The sequence below is a fragment of the Orycteropus afer genome, unplaced genomic scaffold, assembly GCF_000298275.1.
Source record: "Orycteropus afer afer isolate SDZICR_OR568_19922 unplaced genomic scaffold, OryAfe1.0 scaffold00152, whole genome shotgun sequence".
Taxonomy (NCBI): Eukaryota; Metazoa; Chordata; class Mammalia; order Tubulidentata; family Orycteropodidae; genus Orycteropus; species Orycteropus afer.
The window spans coordinates 1473844-1485604 of NW_006921739.1; the positions used below are offsets into that span (position 1 = coordinate 1473844).

Sequence of the window (11761 nt, forward strand, 5' to 3'; positions counted from 1 at the left end):
CCCAGCGCGCTGGAACTTCGAATAAACTCCTCCTGCTTTTGCATCAAGAGACGTCTTTCGTGAGTGATTTTGGGCGGCGTTATCCCTGACCTGGGTTGTGGGAGCCCTGCCGAAAGGGAACCCAACAGCTGCTGTATAATAAATTACCACAATCAGAAAAAAAATAATCTTTAACCTATTATTATTATGGGTTGTCTTTTTCTTATTAATAGTTTAAGCTCTCTACAGGAAATAGATAGTAAACCACCCCCCAGCTTATAGACACTTTGATTTAATTAGTATGAAGTGTGAGCTGTGTATCAAGAATTTTATAAGCTTCCCAGGTAATTCTAATGTGCAGCAAAAGGTGGGAACCACTGCTCTAAAGTCATGCTTTGATTTCCCCTTTTCTTTTCTTTTTCTTTTCCCCCCATTGTTTAAGACTCCTGCCTACCTCACGACATGTCCTCTCTTCCCCCTCCTCACTATGCCATACCCTCCTTACTGATCCTGGCACATTCCTCAATCTGGGCATTTGCTGTTTCATCTGCCCTACTGGTGTCCTCCCGCTCTTTGCACAAAGCTATTCCGTTCTTGGCTCAAATGTTACTTCTTTATAGAGGGCTCCTTTACCCTTCCATCAAAGGTTGCCTTTCCCATTTCCTCTCTCTTTACTTTGTTTCCTTTGCCACGGACATCACAACCTTTATTGGTCTTTCCTACAAGAGTGCTTCCTGAAGATATCTGTCTGTTTATCACTGTATCCTTCAGCATACTGCAGACTACCTAACACAGACTACGTGTTCAATAAATATTTATTGGAGAAAAATGAGTCAAGGAATAAGACAACTCTGACTACATGAACTCTTCCTTGGCCAGCAACCTCTGAGATTAACTACTACTACTAATAATAAGGAGCTCTGGTCCAGAAGGCTGGTGGTTCAAACCCACCAGCCACTCCTTGGAAGGAAGGTTGGGCAATCTACTTCCATAGTGATACCACCTTGGATATCCAAGAAGGGGTCGCTGTGAGTCAGATCTGACTTGATGGCAGTGTGTTTTTTGTTGTTACTGGTGGCATAGTGCCTAAGGCATTTGACTGCTAACCAGACGGTTGCTGATTCAAATCCACCAGCCACTCCGTGGAAGGAAGACAGGGCAATCTACTTCGTAAAGATTTACTGCCTAGGAAACCCAATGGGGGTCGCTATTAGTCGGAATCAACTTGATGGCAATGAGTTTGGGTTTTTGGGGGTGAATAATAATAATAGAAAGTCTGAAAGATTGTTAATAAAAACTGAACTAAAAATATATTGAGTGGTGAAAGTGGTATACTCATAGCAAGTGTATGTGTTGGAATTGACTCAATGGCAACAGGTTTCATGAATGAGTAAAGGTTGTATAACACTGTGAATGTAATTAATGTTACTGAATTGTACACTTAAAATGGTTTACATGGCAAGTTTTATGTTATATGTATTTTACCACATAAAATTTATATTTATTTACTTATTTATTTTTTATTTCGTGTGTGTGTGTGTGTGTGTGTGTGTGTCGCTTGGCCAAGATATATTAGAGAGTTTTAGATAATTTAGTTGCTTAGTTTGCTAATGGTAACTTTATCTTGTTTTATTCACTATTCCTAATGTCTTTGCAAAGAATAAATTATTCAATGAATTGTATCGTAATAATTTGCTATTTGGAAAAGAGAAAATGAGTCCTCTGTCAAACAAAACACCAAAACAAAATTTCAATTAATTAAAAAATAAAACTAATAGGAGAAGATAGAGAATATTTTTATAGTTTAAGATGCCTTTCTAAGCATGACAAGACTCAGAAGCCATGAAAACAACTGATAGGACTTAACACAAAAAATTAAGACTTTAAAAAACTAAAAGACAAACAGACTAGGAGAAAAAGTCAAAAACATATTTAAATAAGTTAGATTACCCAATCTTCCTTCCAAGGAGTGGCTGGTGGGTTTGAACCACCAGCCTTCTGGTTTGCAGTCAAATGCCTTAGGCATTGTGCCACCCAGAGCTCCCTCTATTACCTATGTTGTTGTTGTTGTTGTTATGTGCCGTCGAGTCGGCCCCAACTCATAGCGACCCCTCCTTGGGTTTCCGAGGCAGTATCACTACGGAAGTAGGATTGCCCAACCTTCCTTCCAAGGAGTGGCTGGTGGGTTTGAACCGCCAGCCTTCTGGTTAGCAGTCAAGTGCCTTAGGCACTATGCTACCAGAGCTCCTTCTATTACCTATAGAGAACTCAAAACTATTAATAAGAAAAAGACAACCCATAATAATGAAAGGTTAAGGATTTAAACAGGCCAGTGAACATTTAACAACAAAAATTCAGTAATGATTAAATAGGTGAAATTTGTTTTAAAATTTTTATTTATCAAGAAGGAAAAAGAGAAAAAATCTTGAAGGAAATGTAAAATTTTAAAGGACGTTATAAAAGTGTCTGTGAGATACAGAAATATAGAGTTATATGTCAACCCCTATTGATTTATACTACAAATTTTGAAATATCAGATCAGAGAGGTAAGGTTATAAAAATTTTAATTTCAGCCCTATTTGTAACTTTGCACTGACTTGAAGATGTCTGTAGCATATTGTTAAATTTTTAAAAGAGTAAATGACAAATGAGAAATATTGAGATCCCATTTTCCAAAATGTGTAGATTTATATTTGTATATAAGTGTATATAAATTTGTATATAAACCCATAATAATAACCCACCAGAGCTCCTTATATTTGTATATAACAATAAAAAACAAAACACACTCACTGTCGTCATATATATAGAAGTGATAAATGAGCAAAAACATCTTGGTAACCTGTTACTAGGAGCTCTGGTAGCATAGTGCCTAAGGCACTTGACTGCTAACCAGCAGGCTGGCGGTTCAAACCCACCAGCCACTCCTTGAAAGGAAGATGGGCAATCTACTTCTGTAGTGATACAGCCTCGGAAACCCAAGGAGGGATCCACTTCAACGGCATTGGGTTTAATTTGTTATTAGTTGCCTTGATTCTGGCTCATGGTGACCCCATGTGCTTGAGAGCAAGACTGCACTCCGTATGGTTTTCCTGGATGCGATCTTTTGGAAACAGATCTCCAAGCCTTTCTTCCAAGGCACCTTTGGGTGGGTTCCAACTGCTAACCTTTCAGTGAGCAGTCAAGCACTCAGTTGTCTCCACCGCCTATGTATTACAAACCAAACCACTGCCAACTCACAGCAACCCTAGAGGAGAGAGTAGAACTGTACCTATAGAATTTCCAACACTGTGACCTTTATGAAAGCAGACTGCCACATCTTTCTCTCTAGGATCAGCTGGTGAGTTTGAACTGCTGAGCATTCAGTTAGCAGCCAAGTCCTTTAATCACTGCACCACCAGGGCTCCTTTCCAAGCATTGGAAGTAATATTAATTTTATTTGTTGAGTTCTCCATATATTCTTGATTTCTGATGAACATGTGTGAATTCTTGAGTTAGTACTGTGAGTTAAAATAAGCTATTAGAAACCAAAAGGAAAAAAAAAAAAAGCCCACTGCCATTGCGTCAGTTCCAGCCTCATAGTTTCCAAGGTTATAAATCTTTAAGGAAGCAGACTGCCTCATCTTTCTCCCATGGAGTGGCTGGTGGGTTCAAACTGCCAACGTTTTGGTTAATAGCTGAATACCTTAACCATTGCACCACCAGAGCTCCTTAAGCTATTAGAAAGCGGGTCTAATATGTATTGTTGTTGTTGTTGTTATGTGCCATCAAGTCAGATCCAACTCATAGTGACCCCTCCTTGGGTTTCCGAGGCGATATCCCTACAAAAGTAGATTGCCCAACCTTCCCTCCAAGGAGTGGCTGGTGGATTTGAACCGCCAGCCTTCTGGTTAGCAGTCAAGTGCCTTAGGCACTAAGCTACCAGAGTTCCTCTAATACGTATTAGGAATCAGTTATTTCCCTGCCTTTAGTTTTTGCTGGGAGGGTGAAGGATGGAGGGTGGAGTGAGGTAAATGCAGAGACTAAAACCTAGCATTTCTATAGCAATGCCTGCAGTGGTCTCAGGGTAAATGTCACAGGACAACTTGCAGATGGAAGACTTTGAACGGAGTCTAAGAACTCCCACATTGTTTTTTCACACCAACTCTTTTTATGGACTAATTTCCTCATGATTTGCTTGCCTCACAAAAGAAAAAAATGTTCAGTTAGCTCAGATTCTGGGATACTTGGGAACCAATTACAGGAAGTTGATAGCTACTGGTTTTCTTTTTCTTTTTCTTTTCTTTTTTTTTTAAAAAAGGCAAAGAAAGAAACATCGGTTACCTTCTCAGAACATAAATAACCTGGTTTTTCTGATTCTTAGAAGCACCACAGAGGAAGGCCATTGGAGATTTTCATTTTCCCATAAAGAGATACCCATAAAGACGAGTACACTAAAACATTCAATAATTTCCCTAAAGACAACTATCCCATCAAGTTCCTAAAATCATCTCTGATCACCAACTTGCTGCCTCAGACTAGCAGGGAAGCAGAACTAAGACTGTACATTTTTGAAGTGCCTGGCCTGAACAAGCCACACCCTTCTTGAAAATACTGAAGATCAGCTTTTACGGTCAGAGATAAGTAAAAGCAATTCCCATTTCTTAGCAATACAGGATTCCACATTCAGTTAAAGCTCGGAAAGATGACTAAAATGATGGAATTTTTTTACATTTTTCATTTCTCTAACACTTTCAATAAGTGTTACCAATTTTAATAGGGTATTTAATAGATGTTTTAATAGTATCTTAATAGAGAGAGCTGATGATTCCATGTAAGAGTAAAATTAAAAGAAGTTAGAAAATCGTAATTAATCATTTTTCCTCAAAGTAGTGAGTTTACCTTACTTTTGGACAAGCCTACCTCAGTGACACATTGGTCAGTCCCTAGATTCACCCCATCTCTAGCAGGTCTCTCACTTTCGTATGTTGTTATTGTGGTTGGGTGTTGTCAATTCCAACTTATAGTGATAATGAGGGTGTTGTCAGTCAATTCCAGCTCATAGTGATAATGAGGAACAGCCCTGTGCTGCTTCCTTGCTGTAATCTTTACTGAAGCAGATCACTATGCCTTTCTCCCACAGAGCTGCTGGTGGGTTTGAACCATTAGCCTTTCAGTTAGCCACTATACACTTAACCATGGTTTTGGAAAAGGCCTACCATTTAAATTGTTGTTTTCTAGAATGATAACAATGGCAATTTTCCAGTATTTTAGAATCACTAGTAAACCAACCAATTGCAGTTGAGTCAATTCAGACTCACGGCAACCCCAAATGTGTAGGGGTAAAACTGTGCTCTAGTGTTTCCAATGGCTGATTTTCAGAAACAAGATCATTAAGCCTTTTTGTGAGCCATCTCTGGCTGGGTGCAAACCACCAATCTTTCAGTTAGCAGTTAGCACATTAACCATTTGCACCACTAAACCCATTGCCATCAAATCATTTCTGACTCAAAGGGGCTATATAGGACAAAGCAGAACTGTCCCATAGGGTTCCAGAGGCTGCAACATTTACAGAAGCAGACTTCCATGTTTTTCTCCCATGGAGCTGTTGATAAATTTGAACTGCTGACTTTTTGGTCTACAGCCAAGCACTAAAACCACTGCACCACCAGGGCTCCTTTTACACAACCAGTCACCAATTATTGTCTGACATGTTTTAAGCCAAAACCACAAAGATGTACTCAAAGAGAGACAACAAAATACAACCTTCAAAGAAGAAAGGTATTGTTCACCCAACTGAGAGTAAAAGAACTCTGGCAACACACCCCCAAGGCAGTTTCCTCAGTCCAGGGAAAAGGAAGCTGAGGCCCAAGTTCAAAACAGAGTAGTAACAGGACCATAGTATTAGGGCACACCAGGCTCAATTGGCACAATATAATACATAAAACTCTTGTTCCACAACCTACTTTGGTGAGTAGCAACTGGGGTCTTAAAAGCTTTCGAGTGGCCATTTAAGATGCTGCTAATGGCTCCTCTTGCATGGAGAGAAGAAGAGTGAAGAAAACCAAGGGCATTTGGAAAGAATCAGCCCTAGGATATGATGAACCTCAAGACCAGAAGAACCAGATGCCCAGCTACCAATGCCAACCACTTGGGAAGGGATCAACACTGGAGATCCTGGATAGGGTGGGAGGAAAAATGTGGAACAAAATTCAAAAACACAATAACAACAAGAATTACTGGTTGGCTAGAGTCTGGTGGGACCCCCAAGACCATGACTATGGAATACACTTTGGGCCTTGGACAGGGCTCACTCCTAAGGACTGGCTCTCAGCCCAACAGCAGTAAGACTTACATGCAGAACACCCAACCCAGGATGATGCACCCACCTACTCTATGGAGATACATCCCTTGGAGCAATCGGCCATGGGGCACCAGAGGGGCAGCATTCACATAGAGGGAAAGCTGGACAGACAGGAGTGCATAACTAAGAATGGCACAGTGATGGGGGTGTCACAGGGAAGGGAGAAGAGCAGAGTGGGTTAGGGTTGGAGATGGTAATCAGGGAGTGAAACCAAATGTACACAAACTATTGAATGTAAAACAAATTCTGCTCTATAAATTTGAACCCAGAGCACAATAAAAAAGAAAGGAAGAAAGAAAGAAAAGGAAAAGAAAGAGTAGTAAGCTCAGTTAGACATAGGGTAAGAGAGTGAGAAGAGATTAAAACACAAAACCGATGAAACAAACAAATCAAAAACATGGTTTAAACATTTGATACTGAAAAAAAAATGCAATTTGATAGCAAAAATTAAATTTGGAAATAAAATTACTTGTCTTCATAAAACCCTTAACATGTGATATAAAAATTCACTAGAATGGTGACTTAATTGTTTTTAACTGACACCAGGAACTTCCACTACTTGCCTCAGCTAAAAAGAAAAATCCGAGATTCCACTTTTAATTTTTACAACCCCAAGAGTTTTCTTGGGCCACTATTTTTACTTTGAAAACTGTAGCTACAAGAAACCAACTGTTATTCCACTGAGTTGAAAAAATTGTCTTATTCTGAGTGAAACTGATAGATACCTAACGAAGAGATTTGCTTGTGAATACCTTTGTTCCTAACTTTCAGTTTTGTATTCTGTCGGACAAGTTATTCTCTATCATTCTGTGCAAAGTTGTGCACTATAAAATTATTTATTACTTTATTATTCGAAGCAACACTTTTGATATACTGTCCTTGGGAGAAAAGAATGTGACCTCAAATACTTCATCAGGACTTAATAGTTTCCAAGTACAGGGGGAGTCCCCAACTTAGTATGTATTCAAGTTACAAGGAACCACACTTAACAACTGTCTTCTCTTTTCTTTCTTTTTCCTTTTTTTTTTGGCACATTTTATCATTAGTAATATGTACTACATACATTGTTGGAGTGCATAATTTGCTGATGTTATTCTCAAATGTTCAGTCCCAGATGTTCAAAGATTGGGTTTGTAAAGATACTGACAATACAAAAAAATAAATAAATAAAACTAAAAAAAAAAAAAAAGCATTCAATTCCCATCAGAATTGATTTATAATAGAGTTATAGGAACAGAACCTTATCATAAGTCTGGGACTGCACTGAGAATAGACTCAATGGCAGTGAGTTTGTTTGTTGGTTGGTTGGTTTTTGCATGGGAAAGGGTAGGGAATGTGCCTGTTTTAAAAGGAGAAGAGTGTGTGTCTTAGTTTCGTAATGCTGCTGTGAAACAAATACCACAAGTATGGGCTTCAATGAACAGAAGATCATTTTCTCACAGTTCTGGAGACTAAAAGTCCAAACCAGGTGTTTATTCCTTCTTTGTCTGTAGCCCCCAGTGTTCACTGATTCGTTGGCCATCCTCATGTGGCACCTGTCTTTCTCTGTGTGTACTTGTCTCTGTGTCTAATCTGCTCTTTTTATAACTCAAAGGTGGTCAGCTTTAGCACACACCCTACACTGATATGGTCTCATTAACAAAACAAAGAAAAGCCTATTTCCAAACAGGGCTACCTATATTAGTATAAACCCAAACCCAATACCATAGAGTCAATTCCGACTCATAGCTACCCTAAAGGACAGAGTAGAACTTCCCCACTGGGTTTCCAAGGCTGTACATCTTTACAGAAGCAGACTATCTCATCTCTGTCTAGCAGAGCACTTGGTAGGTTCCAACTGTTGACTTTTTGGTTGACAACCAAATGCTGTAATCACTACGCCACTATACCATACTATTCCTTTCCAAAGGTATAGGGGTTAGGATTCTAACATATATTTTGGGGGGCACACAAATCAATTCATAACAGTGTGCTTGTGGAGAGCTCATGGCAATGGGAGTTTAAAGCATTAACAGGTCACACTGTTCTTAAAGTATGAAAAGTAAGATGAGCTAAAGAGTTCAAAAAAAGTGAGGCAATAAGGAAAAAGCTACTAGATTTCCCAAAATCTGTGCTATTTGATTAGAACATCACAAAGGTGATATTATAGATTGAATTGTGTCCCCCCAAAATATGTGTTGAAATCCTGGCCCTTGTGCATATGATCCTATTTGGAAATATGTTTTTCTTTTGTTACACTAATGTGGTCATTACCAGTGTGAGGTGGTTCCTAAACTTAATCACTTCTGAGTTATAAAAAGACCAGAATAGATACAGAAACACATATAGGAGAAAACAGATGTCATGTGAAATATTCTCTATAAGCCAAGGAACACTCATGAAGAAATGAACACAGCTGAGACCCTGATTTGAACCTTCTGCCTCCATAACTGTAAGAAAATATATTTATGTTTTTTAAAGCCACCCACTTGTGGTATTTTTGTCATAGCAGCACTAGGTAACTAAGGTAGGTTTCTGAGAAGTTCCTGGAAATATGGAGTCCACTTCCCACTTCTGGAAAGAACTATATATTTAGTACCTTTTTTCTTTAATTTTTTGTTTTTGCAGTGTTTCCTCCCCACCCCACCCCTGGTAATCAACAAAGAAAGTTTCCTTCGATATATAAACCTTTCATATTTTTGGTAACTTTTACACAAGGTATCAAAATTTGCATTCTAAGGTACGTAGACATCCTCTCCCTTCTCTCTTTTGCTAGCCCCTTACTTCATTCCTGGCATTTGACTGCTAACCAGAAGGCTGGCAGTTCAAACCCACCAGTCACTCCTCAGAAGGAAGATTGGGCAATCTACTTCCATAGTGATAACGCCTTGGAAACCCAAGGAGGGGTCGCTATGAATCAGATCCGACTCAATGGCAGTCAGTTTGGTTTTTTGGGTTACTTCATTCCTAATTTACGATGACACATATTTCAAATCTGAATTCCTTCAAAAGCTATTTATTTCCACATTTGAGTGCCTATTTACCCTGAAGAGCCAGTGGTTTTACTGTTAATAATAGGAGTTACTGAAGACGTTCATGAAAATGATATAACCATTTAAGCCATGAAGGTAATGTTTTAGGAAAAAAATATTGAGGTCAAGATAAAAAATACAATGATTATATCCCACCCCACCTGCTTAAGCAGGCACAAGCTTGTTTATCAACACAAGCGGAAGACTATAAAATAAACCCAGACCCCATTTCCTCACCACCATTTATAACAGTACAATTAGGGCTAAGGCAGAGGAGACTGATGGAATGTATGATTTCTACTCATCTGGCCCATTACAAATAAACAGCTCAGCATTACGAAAGAGAGTTTATAAATTACACAGTCCCAGTCATTTTGGTGTGACATTCACAAGCATCCAGTTATCAAAAAAGGTGAACCAAAGTTATGTTCTCTAATTCAAAATTGGCCTGTTAAGTCCAAAAAATATACTTATCTGAATAGCCCCAAAACTCAAGTAAATTCTCTTGAATATCGCTTTCCTTGTTAGCATTAAGTTCATCTCTAATATTGAGAGTATAGGCCAGGAGAAGCAAGAGAGAGTCTTAATACTATTTTAAGAAAGTTTAACAGCCCACCACTTTATTTGTTTTGGGAGTAGGGAAGAGGTAGGGAGTAGTCAATGCTTGTTTGTACTCACCACCCGGCTCAACTGTGCTACGGGCTTGTTAAAAACTTATGCCACAGAGGAAAAGGCACCTTAGCAGGGCCAGCCTGCTAAACTGTATGCCTTTTCATAAAGCAGAGGAATTGGGGTTAACCACATTACAACCCCTCCCATCTGAGGTAAAGGCCTGTTTGTTCCGGAAGGCAAAGCCCAGTTTTCTTTAACTAACTCAGTGTAATGCAAGCAGTTAAAATAAGCATTCACAAGCCAGCAAGAAAAGAGCTACTCTAGAACTGTAAAGCCATCACGTTTGTGAGGATTTCTCCAGAGTCCAATATCTTGAAAGATGCAGTCCAGGCGCCTCATCTGACTGTTAACCTGAAAACACCTGATCCTCTCTCAGGGTTCCTACACTGGGAAAAGCGATAAGGCTCCCAGGCCATGCCTTCACCTTCAAAACTTTTCACCGCCCTCACGGATTCGGAGTATGAAAATGATTCGCCGGACATGCAGCCCGGAAGGTCTCCCCAGAAGCTGAAATCCCTCTGGGTGCTGGCTCCCATTCTCTCAGCCCTCCCTCTCTTACCCTTACTGCAGCCGGCCGCTGGGCGCAGACCCACGACCCAGGGCAGGCACGGCCGGTCGCCGGTGAGGCCCGCACTGCTCCGACGGCGTCGTGGCGGGGCTCAAAGGCCTTCTGTACGCGCCCCGCGAGGTACAGCGCGTGGCCAGGCGTCCCCGGCCCGCCTCCGAGTCACCACCTCCCACCACTATATTTGTCTTTCCCGCCAGGGCTGGCGGGGCTGGAGAACCGCAACCGCGTGTTTCTCATCTTGGTGCCCTGGGGAACTTTTTCCACGTGTCAGGGAGCCAGCCTCAGAACTCCCGGAGGCTGGAGGGAACATAGCACCTGGGATAAAGCCCAGGTTCGGGGGCGGCGAGAAGACCAGGAAAAGACTGTAGCCAGAGGTCTGCGCGGCGACCGGGCGCAGGGGAGGGCGGGGTGGGGTGGAGGTGCTCGCGCTGTAGTACTGACCTGTGGCCGGGCCCCCGGGTCAGGCCAGAGGCACAGTTCCACACCTGCAAGTCCAGCGCCTCCACGCTGTGCCGCATAGTGCGGCCCGGTGGCGTCAGTAGGAGACTGAGGGCAGGACGATTACACCTGCCTTGGTCGCGGGTACTGGTTCGCGGCTCCTGCGCTCACGTCCCCAGCGTACAGCACTGTAACCCAGCCCTCTCGAGCTCCTCGGTGTCTGCCGGGACCTATGTCCGGGAAGAAGAGCCTTATAAAGGGAACTGAGCCGTGGAGCGCGAGTAGGAGGTGGCCCGCTCACCCTCCACACCGCCCCTCGGCGGCCAGGCTGCTTACTCTCTGCCCTCCGCTACTCCTGCCTTTCTTCATTTCGTTGTTTATTTCTCCGTTCTTTCCTTTATCACTTTATGCTTTGCTACATTGTTTTCTACATCCATTCTTCTGTCCAGTTCTTTAATCATTTCATATCAACATATGCATATGTTGATGCATTCAGCAAACATTCAGTGAGCTCCAGACAGACGGCTGGATTCTGTGGACACCACGATGAGAAAGACACATAAAACTGTCAGACAAGTTATTCATGTCGGCGAGTCTTTTATTCTGGAGGGCATGATCACAGAATTCTGTGACAAGGGTCATGGCTCGGAGACACAAGAAAAACTTATCACCTGTCACTCTAACCGCCCGGGCAGTGGCCAGGAGGAGATGGTGCAGAGAGGAGGGGCGGGAAATCGGTAAGTTACACTC

At 41.4% G+C, this 11761-nt stretch overlaps 1 protein-coding gene across 1 annotated transcript in view; it reads right to left on the reverse strand.

Moving 5' to 3' along the window:
- MCOLN2 (mucolipin TRP cation channel 2) overlaps window positions 1-11091 on the reverse strand; it is a 103503-nt gene extending 92412 nt beyond the window's left edge. The window contains exon 1 of the mRNA XM_042781691.1: window positions 11015-11091. Within this exon, the coding sequence (XP_042637625.1) occupies window positions 11015-11091 (77 nt within the window). The remainder of the gene's footprint in view (window positions 1-11014) is intronic.
- Between the last annotated feature and the right edge of the window lie 670 nt (window positions 11092-11761).